We start from the raw sequence: 19,381 nt of genomic DNA, 5'->3' as shown, positions 1-19,381 counted from the left end.
TTTTTTTTTTTTTTTTTTTTTTTTTTGTCCTTTTTCAGACCGGCTGCACTGCGCTCAGCCAGTGAGCGCACTGGCCATCCCTATATAGGATCCGAACCCGCGGCAGGAGCGCTGCTGTGCTCCCAGAGCCGCACTCTCCTGAGTGCGCCACGGGCTCGGCCCAGAAACAGCTCTATTTCTTGAAGTGACCCCCTGACTGCCCACTCCTTTGTCCCAGGTGGTGTGGAACTTGTGGTTGCTTATTTAAAGTTAAGCTACTGTTTGGCCACATGCAGTTTTCTAGGTAAACAGAAATGTCCTCATCCTCAGGCTGAGGACAGCCTTTCTGGGCAGCTTGCTTCCTGAGGTTTGTCCCCTCTAGCACCTTCATTGAGGACCTTAGAGGCCCCCTTCCCGCTTCTTGATCAGCCTTTTGTTCTACCTTGATACCCAGCTGTCCAAATTAGCAAATAAAAAAAAGTTATTTTTGTGATTAGGCTGTTAGCAAGGCAACTTTGTCTTGTCACACTGTCTGAACTCTCACTGCTGGTTCAGTTATTGTGGTACCTTCCCTAGCTCCGCCCTGTCTCAGGAGTCTGAATGGTCAGTGAGGGCCACTGTGTGTCGACTTGTCCTCTCTGCTAGAGAGCCCAGGGTAGGGCGGTGCGCTCTGCGGGGTGCCTGGCCGCAGCCCTCCTCTGCCCCTTCAGGCTTGCAGTTGCATGGGCAATTTCCATCCTAGCCTGGAGGGTGTTCTGCTGGACAGCAGGGCAGGGAGGGGCTCAGCAAGCTGAAGCACAGCTCTTCGAGGATGGGTCTGCCTTGGCGTCTGCATGATGGGAATGAGAGACTTCTTCTAGCCTACTACACGTTATTTGAAAGGAGTGGTATGACGGTTACCAGTACCCGTATGTGGTTTTGAGCCCTTCCCCAGCACAAGAGGACAGACTAAACCTTGGCAGCTGAAGGATGAAAGTGTCAAGCGTGTGGAGCGGGTGGAGCCCTTTGGATCGTTGACAGACCTCGCCATTGGCCTGCAGATCCCACAGAGCAGAGCGCCTTCTGTTCAGGACTTCCAGCACATGGGAGATATAAGGATAAAGGTCAGAAGGCGGTGTGCGGGGGAGGTTTGGAAGCAGACAAGGACACACTGTGGAGCAGAGTGCGAAGTTTGCAAAAGTCAAAGCACTTCGCCATGAGCTTCCTGGAGTCCTGCCCCCTGACCATGCTTGGCCGTTAGGACAGCACTGCTGTGGAAGCTTGCTGAGCACAGTGGGTTCCTCAGGCCTGCTCTGCATGCCACCGTTGGTCCTGGGGGTTTATAGGGCTGGGTTCCCACATCCTGGGCCAGCAGGCAGGAGCTCGGTCTAGTGGGTTCTCACGTGCCTTTTGAGACATTTTCTCTAGCATCAGCCACCCCAGCTCACTGCCTGTTATGGTGAGCAAGAGGACGGGGAGCCAGGATACAGTTTTCTAATAATATCCGGTGTTGCTGTCTGTGGGGATGACAGAATCCATGTGTCATTTGGCCTGTCTGCCCTGAACGCAGGGAGCCACCCTGTGCTCTGGCTGACTCTGTCCTGAAGAGGCCCTGGGGCTGCATGTTACAGTTCCTAGTGAAATCAGGACCTGGGGGGCCATCCCAGGGGCCCAGGAGGGAGCATGGGTAGAGCCGGGTCTGGGGGGACCTGGGGCCAGAGGCTCATCTGAGACCGTGGTGCTCTCCCACCCCGCCCTCCCTCGCTCCGGCTCTCGTCAGACTCGAGGTGAAATACGACCACTCTCCTGACCCAGGGACTCTTTCTCATTTCTCTGGCTCAAAAGTTGTGGCAGGCATTGTGGGGGGCGGGGACAAGTTGGATTTACTCCACTTTCAACAACATGCATGTTGGGACCCAGAGGATGCCTGGGCTTCACTGGCCTGCAGCGTGGAGCGCAGGAGCCTCCTCGTGGCGCCCGCAGAGGCAGGGAGGGCACGACTGAGGCTGACAGCAGAGGTTCTCCTTGCTGAAATCAGCGGTCGTGTTCCTCTTGCCAGACATAAGCAGATGAACTCCAGTGGTACACATATGTGTCACCACCAGCAGGGAGATGATTGCTTTTCGGGGTGGTGGTTCCCTGTCAATGCCTAGTATTACACTGGACATACAGTAGGCTCAAAACAAGTGCTTCTTGAGTGGTTCCTTCCAGAAAATATCCAGTGAAAATTTGGCTAAGGAGAGAAATGATTTAAATCCTTGGTCCTCATTTTCCACCCCAAGTCATTTTTCATAGCACTTGAGAAACTGAGGTTTTGTTTGGGACATTGTGGAGTCAGTGCCTGGGTTGTCCTTGGTGAAAAGATGCCTGTATTCTGGGCATGGGACATGGCCTGTGGGGCCTGAGGAGTTCAGAGACCACTAGGGTAAGACAGAAATTGTTCTAGAAGGTTCCAGAGCACCTTGCCAAGGAGACTGAACCAGAGCAGCCGGTGTCCATGCTGGCTTGTGCACTCCAGCCACCTGATGCTTCCTGATGTAGGGTTGAGGGAAGTTGGGCTTCCTGGGAAGAGAACGCTCCCCACGGGGCAGTGGAAGGAGGGAGTGGGAACGGGGCTATCAGGAGGAAGCGCAGGCTGCTTGGAGATGGGGCCTCCCACCTGTGAGGCCTGCGGAGAAGTGGACCCTATTGCCCGGGGTCACTTTGAATTCTGAAATTAAGCGTTCTCTTCAGTCAGTCATTTGAATACCCTTTTTTACCTAGAGTGTGTTACAGGATCCAAAAGGAGTGTGGGACATTCACAGTCTAGGAGATGAAAACTTGACATTTAACATTGAGCATGACTGCTATCTATATTTGGTATATTTGTTTTTCTCAATATCAAGGTTAACATCTTAGTGACTTATTTTCTAAACAGACAGTAAACACAAAACTTACAAAGCAGCTCCAAAAGCTACCATGTTTCTGTGTATCTCGGGCTTGGGAAACGTGGGTGGCTTAAGTGGGGGAAATCTGGTGGTCAAAGGCACATCACGGCCCAAAGTTTCTCATCCAGACTGTGGCCTGCTTAGCTCTAGATTGACCAGCAAAACTCTTGCCCAGCAGTGGCATTCTAGCTCGTAAGCTAGCTCCCACTGACAACTGGGGCGGGAGGAAAGCCCCTGTAGCTGTCTCCGCAGTGGGGCGAGTCCCTGCCACAGCCGTAGCCCTCTCCTCTTGGCACACAACTGAGTGAGCGGACGGCTAGTATGAACTTGGTTATGAACTTACCTGCGGAGTCGCTGCAGGGGAGGTAAGTGAGAGGAGGTGGAGACTGGCTGCTGAGTCCCCAGCGTCCTGTTCACAGTGCTCCAGAAGCTTTTAGAAGTATTGACACTTAGTACTTGGTTTAGTGTGTCACATGCCTGAAACTTAAGATCTTTTTCTCCAGTGTTCCACTTTAGTTGGCAAAGCATAAGTTTAGAATATCACACCAGAATTACTAGGTATGGTTCTGCCTGGGATAGGGGATGGGCGTGACCTTGGAAGGTTTTGAGTCTGTGCAGTGTCTTTTCCCTTCCGAGAGGGAAGCAGCTGAGCATGTGCCCCAGGTCATATGGAGTGCTAAGAGCCCCCCTGGGGGCCACAGCCAGGTGAGCCTGCAGACTCCTCAGCCATGGCTCCCCTTTCTCTTTGAGTCAGACTTGGAAGTGATAAAGCCATGTGACAGTAATTCCTTAACACCGTCTCCACCTGTCCCTCTCTCAGAAGGGCTCCGGGTAGCTGGGAAACACGTTTATTTGCTGAAAAGCTGTAAGCTAGGTGTTCAGACCCCTTATGAGGTGGACATTCTCCAGGAAAGCCACATCTCCCATGTTCTCCTGCTGACAGGGTGCTCAGGACAGGCTGTGAGATGGTTGTTCAAAGCCTGTACATGCTGGGTGCCGTTTATTTTGTTTTCCTTCATTCAGTAATCACAGAATTGTACACCTTAAGGGTCTTAGACACCACCCAGGCCCCCTTGTTCATTTTGCAGGTGAGGGAAGAACTTGCCTGAGCCCTGATCTCTTGGCACAGCTTGTAGGGTCCTCGAGGGGCCCTGGTGGGACTGCAGGATGGGTCTCAAATGGCCCGCCATTGCTGTCCAGGTTGTTTGGTTAAATGGCTCCAAAATCACTCGTCTCTTTCTTCCTGTGCTCAAGGACATGGAAGATGAAGTTCCAAGAGCTCTGTGGGTGGGCGTGAGGCTTGACACAGGCAGGTCTCAGTATCCTCAAGACGAATTTCCACACCTGGTCTCTCCTACGTGACCATCACTAGTGTGATCTCCAAGGCCAGCACGTGGATCTGAGGGAGAGCTGCTGTGGCCTGGGTGCCTGAGAGCAAGCTTCCACTTGAGGCTGGGGGCCAGTTCGCTGGGTCCTCCGTGAGGGGCAGTGTGGTGCAGCCCCAGGTGCATGCTGGGCCAGCCCCTGGGGACAGGCTTCTCCACAGTGCTGGGCAAATCGGTATAATTGTAAAAGCCCCACAACTCGCATTTATTTATTAACACTTTTCATTTCAGGAGTGTTTTGGTAGGTAAATGCTCCTAAATGAGAGAATGATAGGAGAGCCAGCGTGTGGGGTGAACTGTGCTGTGCCACGTGGGGTGTCCTGCTTCCGTTTACACCCGAGGGGGGAGGTGGCCCGTCAGAGCCCTGGCCTGGGTCTTGGGATTGGAGCATTGGGTGTGACGATGTGGGGTCTGAAGGCTCTTTGATGACAGTCACTCATGAAGAGACACACAGGTGTTGCCCTCTCTCCTCCCAAGGACGGACAAGTGATTCTCCACTTCTGGTTTCATAGTTGTGTTGTTGGAGTTTTAATGGTGCTTTTTCCTTACATACACATGAAGCGACTGCTCATCAAAAGCTTGCGGAGCATCAGAACTGAAATCCTTCAGTAAATACTGCTTTCTTATTTTACTCCTAGTTCCATCCAATGTGCAAAACTTTTTTCTGTTTTTCAAAAGATGAATAGAAACAACTTTCAGAGTGACGAGGAACAAGGTGACTTGGTTTGCATGCGGTGCGCTGGGCTTCGGCTGGCAGCGGCTTGGGGGCGGGCTGTGTGTCTGGGCAGGGCCCCCGCAGGAGTGTTGTTCCAAGTAACCACCACTCTGTCAACACGGACTTCCTCCACCGCCAGCCGAGGGGTGGTGTCTCCTGAGCACTGGTTCCAGGATTACAGCTGTTGAGAGTGAGTCGCTGACCACGATTTCAGTAGCACGCACTCATTCTCAGGGAAGAGGTTGATGGTGCCTTCCTCGGTCACGAATGTGCCTTAACAAGTGGGTTTGGGGAGCTGCTTATTTTAGTAGCAGAGTGGGGTTTGACTCTCACATGACTGTTTTTTCCTTTCCCCCCTCTTGGAAGATTAAGTTCAGGCCTCAAGAGTGCCCTTGATAAAGTGAGGTAATTTCTTCTTCCTCCTGCAGAAATGTGGTGGGAAGATGGTGATCGTCTGGGAGAGCATGAATCCCTTTGCTCTTGAGGGAGGGATGCCGTCCTGGGATGCTCAGCTCATGGTCTGTCCGTGATGTGCTTTCAGGTGTGGCAGATGAAGACGCTCTTGCAGAAGAGTGCCTGCGAAGAGGCCAGCATGCCCTGCCGGCCCAGCCAGCCAGTGCCCGCTCGCTGAAGTCGCCCCGGCCCACCTCTCTGCTCAGACACACACCTCACTACATCCATGAGGACGACAACGAGCAGGATGGATCGGGGGTCCCCAGCAGCTGGGATCCCTTCATGTCTTCAGCAGGTGTGCAAAGGGAAACCGAGCCCCCTGTGTCCTCGGCAGGTGTGCAAAGAGAAACCAAGGATAAGTGTACTCAGAGGGAAACTTCCCTAGGTTCAAGAGGACAGAGGGGAAAGAAGCCACTCCTGTGCTGTTGCGTTGTGGTCTGAGCAGGGCGCAGGGGAGTTGGGGGAGGGCAGGCGAGGGACGGTCAGGGCAGGGGCAGAGGAGGTGCTTTTGCTGCTTGCTCGCCTCCGGGGCTCCTTCACGCCGCTCTTCCACGTGAGGTTCAGCTGCGGGTCCTCAGAGCCTCCCCACAATTAAAACGGGGTCCCAGCCTTCTGTGAAGTGTATGAAGTGTGTGGTCTTGGGCAAAGGATGAGCAAGAGCTGCTACAGAATTGCAAGGTGCTGCTTTAGATGCTACTTTTTGTAACTTTTGACTTAGTGCTTGACACCTGTGACGTAACCTGATACTCCCAAAGGCCACTTGTGAAAGGCCCACGGAGCCCGGGCCCAGCCTGGGCAATCTCACACTGACATGTGCCTCCTGCCCTTCCTTCCTCCCAGGATCAGCTCCACCTCCTCTGCCTTCTTTTGTCTTGGTTCAAAACAAAACAAAAGACCCCCTGAGTCCGGTCCTGTGGCGAGGGTCCATTGGTGGCCTCACCCTGTATCCACGGGTGGAAGTGGGAGTGTCCCCCTCTGCCGCTGGCCTGTGCCAGGCTCCAGGACCCACTTCCCAGCGCCCCAGCCCTGCTCTCTTAACAGAGCCCGAGTGGTCTCTGAAGTGAGGTCTCGCTGGACAGTTCTGGCTTATCTCTGAGGGAGTCCCAAGCCTAGCGCACATTTATACTCATTAGCTGGGAGCGTTTGACCATCTTGCTGTCGTCACTGTCGGGGGCTGAGTTGCCCACAGCAGGTTATGTTGTGGAGGAAAATGTTGTCACTGGACACTTTTTGTCAGGGTGACTTCAGTATGTGTCACAGGGTTAATTCTGTGGATTTGGGCAAAATAGTGCAAGCAAGCTCTTGAGGTGCCTCTGGTCCTCAGATACAGCAGTCGTCTGTTGCAATTTTGGGGGGACAGAAGAACATATGCCACCAATAATAGGAGTCCAGTGACATGTTTTGCCCACCAGGACGTGGAGTGTTTCTGGGGCTTCAGGTGATGGGCACAGCAACCCTCACGCAATAGCAGATGGGTGATTTGGGGACATCGACCTTTCCCTGTGTGGTTGAATGACAGAGAGCGGCAGCTTCCTGGGCTGTGAACGGGCTTATGTAAGGGAGGAAGGAGCTCAGAAGGAGCTCACTGTGCAGTGAACGGGCTTATGTAAGGGAGGAAGCACCCTAGGGTTTACTCTCAGCTCCTGGCACCAAATGGTCAGTCCGAGGAGCAAAGGGTAGTGTTATACTGAGGAATGTTTGCAAGGTGCAGGATCGAACAGGGCTCTATATTTTGTTTCCATGAATAAGTACCTTCAACCAGTTTGGGTTGGAAGGACACTATAAACCTGGCTTGCTAGGTGCCTTGTGGTTTCCTAGTTTCCAAGAATAAGGCATGCAGGTATGGACCTGCCTGGAGGAGCCTCTGGGAACAGGGCCTGGAACAGGAGGCGTAGCGCTGCCAGCAGACAGGGCTGAAAGGGCATGCCCCATTTCAAGATGAGGCTCATCTCTGTGGTGGGCACCTGCTGCTGCAGATCCCCCCAAAGACCCCACCTGCCTTTGTCTGGGCAATCTTGTGCTGACATGTGCACCTGCCAGCAGGGCTCAGTGCTGCAGAGCCAGCCTCTGTGTCTCTTGTTTCCTTTTTCCAATCAAGTTGTGAAATCTTGAAAAAAGTTACCAAAGTTAAATTATCAAAGAGTTGAGCACATAACTTTCACAAAAACATATAGCAGGTGTCAAACACATGACAGGGTCACTTCGGAGGAAGATTCAAGAGTATACAGAGTAGGAAAAAGGCCAGAATAAAATTGCAAAGTTAGATACAAGTGTTTTATGCCCTCCAGGGGCATAATGGTTTGCCCCTCTGCAGAAAGCACCCGTAGCTGATCCATCCAGCTGCAGAGCCTGGGCACTGAGCAGGAGGGAGGAGTGAGTTGAACAAGGGTTCCCCCCTGCAGACCAAGTCTGGACGTTCCCGGCATTGGCACTGGAAGTCTCGCTTCCCAAGAAACCCTTGGTCACGGAACATTAGAGGACTCTCGGCCAGGCCTCGGGGGCTCCAGTGTGGCCACAGATCCTGCCGTCACCTTTTTGCTGGGTTTGCAGGTCTTGGGCAATTCTTCTTGAAGCACATAGTAAGGAGCTTCATTACTGCAGAAGTGGTCACTGCTTGAGCTCATGGAACTTGCTTCTGCCTGTCAAGCAGCAACGGGTGCAGAGCACAGTCCTGGCTGATTCCAGGACGTGATTTTTCTAGGCTAAAAGCTTTCACTTGAGACACACTCCTCAGAACCCTGAACTGACTACTTGAGTGAGAATTTCCCATGTCTGTGGCATGTCTAATGTAATTCACTATCAGGATGCAACCTAAGTAACCTAGGAATGTTGAGAAAACCAGGAACTACAGGGAGTAGTAATTTTATTTTTAGCCGGAATGGTTCTTTGTTTCGGAAGCTCTTGTCAGTGTCATGCAGGTGCAGGTGAAAATGTACTGTGATTTGACTTGCTGGCATCTGCTGTTTTGTTGAGCACACTGTTAATTTAAATTACTAACCTTTAAAACTTGCTCTGCTTTATGATAGAGGACAGAGGCACTTTTGCGTTTCATATTGGATGCCACTTGGAAACCCATAAATCGTAAAGCAAAACTTTGAAAAAGGATTCGTAGTGTTTTGCACTTATGAACTCCACACGTACTGCAGGCTGATGGAGAGCACATAACTGTAAGGGCTGGCTGGTTAGCGCAGGTGGCCAGGGCGTGGTGCTGACAACACAGGGTCCAGGGTTCAGTCCCTGCACCAGCCAGCCGCCAAAAGAAAGAACACGCAGCCTTTCAAAAGGAAGATTTAAACTATTCACCATAAATGAAGAATAACATTGATCCTTTGACTTCTTTTTGGCTTTGGTTGGAAGAAAGCAACTCACCCAGGAATGCAGTGGAATGTTCCCCTTTCTGCAAAGCACAGCATGGAGCTCATGAAACCAAAGATTGCTGTTTAACCATGTTGTCAGCTTTGGGTGGCTTGAAGTCTGTCTTTCTGATGAAACTAACATATATTAATACATGTTTCTCAGTTAAGAATTTTCAACAGTCTTTTTTTTTTTTTTTGTCTTTTTGTCTTTTTCCGTGTCCGGCAATGGATCGCAACCCTCAGTGTTGCCCCCGTACCGGACCGGGGACCGGCAACGGGATCGCAACCCTCGGTGCTGCTCCTGCGCCTCGCTCAGCCAGTGAGCGGGAACTGGTCTGTATGTGGGATCCGAACCCTCGGGCGGGAGCGCCACCGCGCTTCCCAAGTGGCGCACTATCCAGTGCGCCACCGGGCCGGCCCTCAGCAGTCTTTTTCAAAAGTGTCTTCCTATGAGGTCTTTTTTAAAGTAGTCCTTGGTCTGAGAGCCTTGGTGCCACCGTCGCAGGTCCACTAAAAGTTCTGGCCAGGGAGGGCTGGAAAACGTCCTGCTGCAGCCAGAGGCGTTTCCTTTGTTAGAAGCTCGGGTGACAGGGAGACTTTCTTTTTCTTTTTTCAGTTACTATTGAGCCATTTATGAATTTACCAAAATGGTTCTACTGTGTAAGGGACCCTGCATGCCCTCTCCCCTCCCTCACCACCCCTCAGCCTCTACAGATAGGACGCCAGGCAATGGAAACTCCTGCAACATCCCTAACATCTCGAGGAAGACTGGTGGCACAGGAGCAGGTGGTCCGGTGCCTGCACAGCCCTCACGCCATCCGTCTTCCCACAGTCGGCTCTTCTGGGCCCTTCACCTAGTCTGAGAGTGACCGCTGAGTGAGTGACGTCCGGGCGAGCAGGTCTCAGTCACAAGGAGGTGCAGGGGTGTGAGAGCAGGACTGGCCTCTCTTCCCTCACTTGCACGGGCTCCCAGCCTCAGCGGGAATCGGTGGAGTTAGAGATCAGTCCGTGGCGGGTTAGGCGGTTTTTTCTTTTTCTTTGCAGTTTATTTTACAGGTAAATGTAATTGAGTCTGGTGAAAGGAAAAGAAGCCATCCTCATCTCCCTGCATGAGAAACTTTTAAAAAAATTATAAGTAAAATGAGTCAAAAAGCCAGGAAGCCACTCTTGGTGACTTCAGCCCCATTCTGAGAGACCCGCGCCAGGGCCTTTTAATTCACTTCACTGTCAGCATGAGTGGGGCCTCTGCTTCCCACAGTGCTGTGTGCAATCCCTTCCCTGCTGAAAACCTCTCTCCCACCCGTGCTGGACTCTAAGCCAAGACAGAACTACTTTCGGGAGCAGTTTGGAGGTTTTCTCCCCACCCAGGCCAGATACTGCAGGGTCTGGGATACTCAGTGTGTACGCGAGCCTGGCCCGGCCCCAGGAAGCAGCGTCAGTTAAAATGGTTCCGTGTTTGTTACTTGAAGGGTGTCATCTCTTGACTGTCTTCCCTCTTCCTTCTGTCACTTCCTCAGATTGCTGCCTTTTCCAAAGAGTAGCCTCTCTGGCCCAGTCCCTTGGAGTCGCCTCCCGGGCCAGGGCTTGGGAACAAGGCCTCTGTGCGGCAGCCGATCTGCTTAGCTGAGCCCTGCGTAGTCTTCCTTTCTGTAACTTGAAGCAAGTTTCCTAAGCACATGGTGTTGAATGGCTTAGCATTCTGCAGGGTATAACATCCTCTTGTGCTGTTCTAATAGGGCAGTTGTGACACACCCTGGTTGTCTGAGACGTGTGCAGGCTTTAAGTAAGTGTGGTGAGCTGTCGTGAGCGTGGAGTGGATCTGCAGCCATACCTCTGTTTGAGGCGTGTGCCCCTCTCGTGGAGCGGTCACCAGGGCAGTGCTTCACGTGTGTGAGCCACGGGCTCTGAGGAGCATGTCTGAGCACCCTGTGTTCACTCCTCTGTCATCAGCAACAAGAGTGAGCCACACTTGCTGCACTAACACCTGTGGCATGCTCATCAGCATGATGGTCATTAGCTAAGCACGGGACATGTGTCATGAGTAAGTTCTAGGTTGGGTGTGGGCACTATTAATGAAAACAAGGCATCTGGTCTACTCGGTGACTGCATCTCTCCAAGGTGAGTCCTGAGTGTGGGAGGCTGAGCATCATCCAGCGTGGGACATGCTGGCAGCCTGTCTTATGCTCCAACATGAGTCCTTGTGATGTAAGACCATGAAGGGTGCGTTGGCCCATGTGTGTGAAGCCCTAGTCCCACCTGCTCCTACCGGCTGTGTACTAAGTTCTGGTTCAGTGAAGCTGAGGACGTGGATCTCTTTGTGGCCCCAATTCAGCATCAGCCTTCTCCCTCCACCCACATCGGCGTAGACTGATTCTAAGATTAATTTCTGCAGAACTGGAGTCACAGAGTTCTTTATCTTTGCTCTTTGGACAAATGTCCAGAGGGTGGACATCTGTCTTTCTCCTCAGGTTTCAGCAGGGTCAGTCATTCCCGCAGTTGTTGATGTTAAGCACGTAAGACAGGGAAAATGAAAGGTTATTGTCCTCCCCTAACAAGTGGAGACTTTCTCCTGCTGACGGCTACGGAAGGCACAAGAAGGAGCACTGTCCCAGCACGGCTTCTCCCTGCACAGAGGACTCACTCTCTCTGGCCAGTGCTGGAGGAAGCCCAGGGAGACGCTCTTGGATCCCACCCCCAGGCCGAGGGGAAGGCTCTTGAGCAGCTGCTGGCTTTGGTGCTGCTGGCATGAGGGAAGGGAGCCCAGGCCGCAGGTGCCAGGCTGAGTCTGCCCACTTCCCTGCCTGGCCATGAGGTTGCTCGAATAACAGGTTGGATTTTCAGTGTGCAGTGTAAAAGGTCAGTTCATGTTTTTATTGAGGTTTCGAGGTGGACAAGGTAGAGGACTTCGGTGGCTCTTTTTTCCCATGGGGAAACATGTAGAAAGCACATTTGCCTTCTACTGGGGAGAGATTGCTTTGTGCACATTGTTTTACAAGACGTGTCTCCTTAGGATTCAAAGAAGGCGGCAAGAGGAAGAAGCAGAAGCAGAGAGAGGAGTCGAAGAAGAAGAAGTCGACCAGGGGGCACCGCTAGCTGGGTGCCAGGTGCACTCTGCCCAGCAGGTGCTGGCGCTCGCCGTGCTCAGCACGGGGCTCCGGCTAGCGGCCTCACTCGCTTAGCAGCACGTGCACGCGTGATCACGGACCGGGCAGATTGGGGATGCGGAAGCCGGGGGTTCACGATCTTGGTGGTGGTGGTAGACACTTGGGACGCGGCCGCGACGTTCTTACCCTGCTTTTCCCCAGCACTAAACCGTTAGCATTTTCCCCTTAAAGTTGTTATGGATCTCTCATCCTTTTCACCTGCTCGGCCACTCTACAAACGACTGGCGCGCTTACAGCTGCAGCAGAACCGTAAGGCACAGGCGGGTGTCTGGGTACAAGTTCATGGCATGACCCCCTTTCCCGATGGCGCACACTGTTGGAGATTAGGGTGGAATCAGTGTAGTGCAACCTGAAGGCCCTCCAGTCGCAGCCGGCACCGCGCTGTCAGGTGCTCTTCCTTCAGAGCAGTCTTCAGCATACACGGGAGGCTGCCACGAACCACATAGATGTAAAGTCACTTCTTACATTTACTGTTTTAGTGTCAGTCCTCTCCAGGTGGTCCAAATTTGACTTCAAAAAAATTTTTTTTAATTCAAACTTCAGTTTTTGCTAAATCTCATCTCTTTTTCTTAGATCCATAATTCTTTCTGGCAAAAAGTTTTCTTTTGCTCAGCAGTACCACCTCTAGCTGTTATAGGTTAGGGTCGTGCTGGGGAAAAATAGGCTATTTATAGACACACAAAACAATCAGATACTGAGCAAGCATGCTGAACTAAATATTTCAGTTTGCAAACATAGGCTCATTAAAAAAATCATTTTATTCTGGCTAGAGTCGGCCCCGCTTCCTGTAACTGCTTTATCTGCATGGTGTGCTGCTTCCTGGCCTCATACTTGTCCAGCACTGAGTAGAATCCTGGCTCTGCCTTAACTTCCCTCGCATGCTCCCTCTCAGAGACTGTCGTCTTCCTTTTAACACCAGCACCTGCTGTTCACACTGCTGTTTCTCTGTCCTCTTGGAAGTGAGCTTTGCAGTGATTTAAAAATGCCAGCAGTTTTAATCTAGCAGTGTTGAAACTGGGAATTTTTTTTTAGCACAATCCATGTAGCAGTGCCACGGGCTGGGAAGCCAGGAGCAAGTGTGATGTGCAACTTTAAAGTGACCACTATAGACGAGTTTGCTTTGTTCACTTGGCTTTGATGGGGATGTGGTGTAGATGGTTGGGAGGAGGGTAGACTGGTGTGGAATGCTTAGTGTGGAAAATGTAACCCCTAAATGAATAATGAATTTTAAGTGCTACCTACATTAATAAAACGTGTTATTGAGTATGGCTCTCTTGCCATCTTTTGTAAGTTTCAGTGAGTTGCGCTGTTATTATTAATTAAAAATAAAAGCAATTTTCAATTATGAAAAATAGTGATATTTTGGGGGCAAAAGGCTAGATTCTGAGATGTGTTACTATAAGATGAAAATATTCCTTTAAAGATAACATTCCCATGAACACGTACAGTGTTAGCCAACTGCCTGTGCAACGTTAGTGGGAAACACCGGAGCAGCCAGAGGAGGATTGTCTTTTGAGCCCTTCTGGCTTTGGCTGGCGACCGCGGCGACACCACGCACAACACTCAGTGTGCCCTGCTCTGGCCTGGGGGTGAAGAGGAAGGCATTGCATAAGACCATTTCTAGGAGGTAAGGTTGTCCGCTACGTAACAGTTCTACCACAGATGGTTAGAGACGGTTTGGTAGCACGTGGGGCTGTAGCATGTGACTCACTCCCTTTCCCTCAAGGAGTGTGGTCAGGTCACTGCACAGGAGGTCCACTGTGGCTAGGGAGGGTTAGGAGCCGTGAGCATCTTTCAGACACACCAAGCCATGCGCGTGACAGGCCTCCTCAGAGCTGCTGGGTTCCCTTGCCTTGCAGGTGATCTCATGCCCACAGGCACCTTCTTTTTTAAAAAATTTTATTTTATTTTACCTCTCAATATACCTTGTAGTTGATTTTCATGCCCCTTTACTCATTCCTCTCCACCCCCTCCCCTCCCCTCCACATCATATCTGTTCACTTGACTTAAACAGTTCAAGGAATTTTTGTGGTTATTCTGTCTTCTTCCCCCCCACCTGTGATTTGTTTGTGTGTTTATTTATTTATTTTTAGCTCCCACAAATAAGTGAGAACAAGTGATATTTCCCTTTCTGTGCCTGACGCGTTGGGCCTCACTCACATGGTGGTCTGGTGGAACAGACCCACGCTCCGCATGGAGGCTGCTGGATGCACGGGCTGGAAAGAGGTGACAAGGGACGAGTGAACGGCCTTGCTTGGGGAAGGGGTCAGGTGGGGGAGCCCCAGGTACTCGGCCTTCAAAAGGTGACCCATCATCACTTTCGAAACTCTGCCATGAGCTGCTTTAAAACTGTGTTTATCCTGCAAACTGTATGTAACATAAAACTTTGCCATATTAATCTGTCAAGTGTGCAGTTCAGTGGCATTAAGGACATTCACATCGTTGGGCAACTGTCACCACCGTCGTCTCCAGGACCTTTTCATTTCACAGCACTGAAGCGGTCTGCATTCAGCATTAGCTCCCCATGCCTCCTCCCCGGCCCCTGGGAGCCGCCTTCTGCTTGCTGTCTGGGAGTCTGCCTACGTGGGGACCTCACGCAAGTGGAATCATGCAGTATCTGTCCTTGGGTGACTGGCTTTTGCACTGAGCAGTGTCCTCAGGTTCACTGTAGCAGGTGTCAGCATTTCCTTCTGGTTTAAGGCTGAGTGATATCACACTGCGTGGACTCACCACATTTCCTTGTGCCCTCATCCACTGATGGACACTGGGCTGCTTCTATATGAGCTGCTCTGATCAGCGCCACAGTGTGCAACCAGCGACAGCATCTGTCCTCTTCTTGGGAGGAGCCCGGTGCCTCTTCTGTGGAGGCAGGTGCTGCGTTTCTGTTCCTGTCCCCTTTGGTGGCTGATGGGGCTGTCCTGCTGCCTGGGGGTCAGGGGTGAATGTTGGTGTGTGTCTTCAGCTGTGGAGGATCTCAGTACCATGCAGCAAATCCCAAATATGGGAAGAGGGCCGGGTGGGGAAGCCTTCTGCAGAAGGTGTGGAAGTGTAGGAGGGTGCTGTGGGACAAGAGGTAGACTGGAAATGCAGCCCTGGGTCCTCCGCCCGCGTGTGGTGAGCACAGCTGTGTCAGCATGTGGGGCGCGCTAGTGGGAGGCCGAGCAGGAGGGTTTGTGCAGCTGAGCCGACCGAGCTGGGAGAAGGCCACACGCCCTTGGCTGCTCCCACTCAGGACACCGACAGTGACCCTGCCTCGTCCAGCTGCTGGGCATGTTCTCATGGAGTCAGATGCTCATGACTCTGCCTGGGCTGTGGCTCAGGGCTCTTCTAGAAAGATGGAGTGTGTCGTGTGTCTCTGTTAACTAGGGCTGCCGCAACACAAACCACAGATGGGGGGTGGGGCAGCTACCAGAATAGTTTATATCTCACAGCTCTGGGGCTGGAAGTCCAGCAGTGGGAGGGCTGGTTCCTCCCACGGCCTCTCTCCCTGGCTCGTAGACGCTCTCTTCTCCCCATGTCCTCACATGGTTGTCCCTCTGCACATGTCTGTGTTCTCATCTCTCTGGTTAAAGGGACATTGGGCATATTGGATTAGGGCCCACCCTAATGTCCTCACTTTAACTAGATTACTTCTGCAAAGGTCCTATGTCCAAATGCAGTCACATGCTGAGGTCCTGGGGTTTAGGACTCCAACACAGGAACTTTGGGGGACACAACTCGGCCCATAACAGGCACCACAGCTGGGGCCCTCTCGCATTTCCTGCCCCTCCGCCTCCTGTCAAGTGCAGTTCCTCGCCTGGGGCCCTGGGGACTTCACAGGTTTTCACTTGATCAGCAGCATCCATTCTTAGTGGACAAATGGATTTTTATGGCATAAAGATTACTGTGTCACTGCCCAACCAGCTGTTGCTTGTGACATGGGGCGATGAATCTTCTCATCACTGAGATCTCGGGTTTGATTTATGGGGTGGCCAGCTGCCCAGACCATCATCCAGGCCTGGGCGGGTGGGACCGGCCTGGGAGGGGCAGGGGCCTTTTGCTTCTGACCTGCTGTTTCCTTATTCTCCCCTCAGCAAACCCAGCAGCAGCGCCGTGAAGGGAGAGCCTGGGGCTTCTAGAAGCGCTGGGCTTGGGCTGAGACGCATCTGTGCAAGGATGTCCTGGGTACCCAGCTGTCCTTGTCCTTTGCAGCTGGAGCTCAAAGCCAGGACAGGAACATACCTCGCAGAGTCACAGATGGGGTGGGGGTGGAGGGGGGTTGAGCTTGTCTGTTCCCAGTAAGACTTCTCCCCACGTGCTTTACAGTCTGGTTTAATCATTCTCAGCCATAGATCAAGGTTATTTTGCCAAAAGCTGGGGCCACACCTTCTTCAGATTTGGGCAGGTGGGACGTGGAACTTAGGTGTGGCTTTGCTGTTGCTTCAACCCTCACTCCACTCCAGGGCCCAGCTGTGGCCTCACTTAGTGAGCGCCTACTGTACACAGGTGCCCCTCTGGCCAGGGACCTCGGGTTGACCCTCCGCTTGGAAAGCCCGGCCGGCTTAGCTGCTCCGTCACCAGTGAGGAGGCCCCTGAGGCCTCTGGAAGCTGACTCCATTGCTCTGATTAGGTCCCTTCCCCGACAGCAGGAACTGAATGCCCTTTCCTGTTTATGGGCCCCAAGAAGGAGGTGGGGCTGCTCCATTGAGTTTAATGCCCTCCTACTATGTGGGGCCTTGGGAACCCTTAAATAAAGCAGCCACTATGTGGAGTTGGAGTTTCCAATCAGGCATTTGGAGAAATTTCTTCTCAAAATGTTCAGAGTTTCAAAGTCTGCCCGTGTTGGAAGAAGTATCGGCCACGTCTTTTTATGATTCCCTTCTTGCTGGTCGTGGTCCTGAGACAGCCGGCAACACAGGCTGACCCTCACCAGAAAGTGGTGGTAGAACCGAGAGGGCCAAGAAGCAGCCTGGATGGGGAAGCAGCCTGGATGGCGTGACCTGTAATTTATCAACCAAACCTGGGATGCTTCAGAGAGCAAAAAGGGACTGTTAATAATTCCACCTGGAGAGTGGGTGCATGTGGCTGAAGGGTCAGCCCAGGGCTGGGGATGCGCACACAGGGTCTTCAGGGGACTGAACATTCTGAGTTCTAGCAGGCTTTTGTTTTTTTTTTTAATGTTGTAATATGGAAACTTTCAAACATACGGAGAAGTAGCTAGATTCAGCAACTGTTAATAAATGCGTGTGTGTGTTATTTGCAGAACCATTTTAAAGTAAGTTAAACTCTTCATTTCTAAATACTTCAGTCTGCATCTCTAAAAATATAAGGTCATTCTTCTATATTAGCTCAATACCATGATCACACCTCATAAAATTAATTATAATTCTCCAATGCCATCTAGTTCTCAATTCATCTTCAAAGGCGATTTTTTTTATCATGTTCTTAAGCCAGGGCAGGTCACAACCAGGTACAGATTCCCCACTCCACCAGGCTTCGGTCAAGACCACATGTTGCATTTGGTTATTATATCTTAAGTCTCAGCGCCTTTTTACCTTTTATTATGAATAATCTCAAACATATCATGTATTTGAAACCGATAATGCTATAAACAAAACCCGTGCCCATCCCCCAGCTCAACGATGTCGACACCTGTCCCATATTTTTTTTATCTGGACCCTCCCCTCCCCAACATTTTCAAGCAAATCCTGGACATCATTTGCTTCCGTCTGTAAATATTCAACATGTCACTCCTCTGCATTTGTTAGCTGGAAGTCTTCTGTAGAGATGAATTTTCCCTCACCCGTGCTTTGGGTCACTGAAGCACAGTTCATACAGAAGAGGTCTGATAAGTGCTGCATCTTTCCCTGATTTGCCGGTTTTCAGAATAATTAGTTGGCTCCCTGGCTTCCTCCAAGCTGACCAGTCACTTGCTCCTTTAAATCCTCAAGATTTTAATGTATTTGTTGTGTTGTGTCCTCTGAAGTCACTGCTTTTTGAAGCTCAGATTGTCCATCTCCAGTCGGTAGAGTCTCCTCCAGGGACTTGTGTTCTTTTGGTGACCCTGCAGGGCCTCTGTGGTGCCCCTGCCCTCTGGCTCTGGACCCAGAATCAGTCACTTCTCCAGGGAGACTGATCTGTGTTGTAAAAATGGCCATTAGGGACCACAGTCTGGGTGCTGGGTCAGGGGTTTGTTGCTACCGGCTGGTCTTTAGAGGCCTCGTCAGCAGGTGGAGGGAGAAAGTATTTTTTTAAGAGAAAATGCATCAAGGATTCATACTAATGTTTCCAATTCAAATTTAGGAATACAGGGTTTTCACTTGGATTTTATATCTGACTTTTTTCTGTTACTCTGAAAATTTTGGTTCCTAATACACTAACATAGTTACTCAATTGCCATATAGAAAATAATAACAGTAATATTATTATTACTTAACTTTTTCATACTTTTTCTTAGGATATCACAGTGGGATGCACAGTTAAGTAGACGTGTATTAAAGTCTCTTGAAATAATTCTCTCGGTGTGGCTGAGCCAGAGCCTGATGGACAGTTAGGTTCATTTATTTCCTTTTGCTTTCAACTCCAGGGATTTTTAGAATGTTTCATTCAAACACGTCCATGTTTCCAGAGTAAAATTCACAAGACACGGTGCGTTCAGGGAGGTCCAGCTCTTGTCCTCCTCGCCGTGCACAGGATTCATTTTTATTTTGTTTGTCCTTCTATTTTAATATATTAGGTACATAACATAAATAAAATTTAAATTATGTAATATTTAAATAAATATAAAACAGTTCTCCCCTCCCACTGCAAAACACGTTTTTTCCATTAACTCGTTGAAAAGGCCAAGCCAGTCATCTTGAGGAGCCTGTGATTTCCTTGTTGTGTTCTTTAACTTGGTTCTGTTTCCCGTGTTCCTAGTAAGGCGGCGCTGGGTCTAAAGGTTGATTATATCCAGGCCAAGTGTCCTGGCCCCTGAGTCGTGCCTACACCGCAGTTCTGCTGGGGACGACAAGTGTGGTCCCTTCGCTGGGGGCCAGGCCATCTCTGAGGCAATGGTCCGACTCTGGGTGACGATGCTGCCCCTCATCGGTCCTCCACCGGCACGTCATCCGCGGCATCTTGGCTTTAGCATGCTCCTGACTGTGGCTGTAAGACACCAGCTTCTTAATTCTGTTATTCATCCTGAGCTTATTAGCTTGCTTTCTTCTGGAAGGTTTCCCTTATTGACTGGGTGGTTGGTTATATTGAAATGTGGTTTGGGGCCGGCCCGGTGGCGCACTGGATAGTGGGCCGCTTGGGAAGCGTGGCGGTGCTCCCGCCCGAGGGTTCGGATCCCACATACAGACCGGTTCCCTCTCACTGGCTGAGCGAGGCGCGGGAGCAACACCGAGGGTTGCGATCCCGTTGCCGGTCCCGGTCCGGTACGGGGGGCGACACTGAGGGT

General features: G+C 51.2%; 1 protein-coding gene across 1 annotated transcript in view; it reads left to right on the top strand.

Moving 5' to 3' along the window:
• The window catches only part of DNAJB6 (DnaJ (Hsp40) homolog, subfamily B, member 6), a 69,240-nt gene extending 55,930 nt beyond the window's left edge, over nt 1-13,310 (top strand). The window contains exons 9-10 of the mRNA XM_008583736.1: nt 5,527-5,733; nt 11,805-13,310. Of these exons, the coding sequence (XP_008581958.1) occupies nt 5,527-5,733; nt 11,805-11,887 (290 nt within the window). The 3' untranslated portion in view covers nt 11,888-13,310. The remainder of the gene's footprint in view (nt 1-5,526; nt 5,734-11,804) is intronic.
• The last annotated feature ends 6,071 nt before the right edge of the window (nt 13,311-19,381 follow it).

This window comes from Galeopterus variegatus, unplaced genomic scaffold (assembly GCF_000696425.1).
Source record: "Galeopterus variegatus unplaced genomic scaffold, G_variegatus-3.0.2 Scaffold100, whole genome shotgun sequence".
Lineage (NCBI taxonomy): Eukaryota > Metazoa > Chordata > Mammalia > Dermoptera > Cynocephalidae > Galeopterus > Galeopterus variegatus.
The sequence above is the reverse complement of the archived record's forward strand: the minus strand, read 5'-3'. Positions and strand labels throughout refer to the sequence as shown.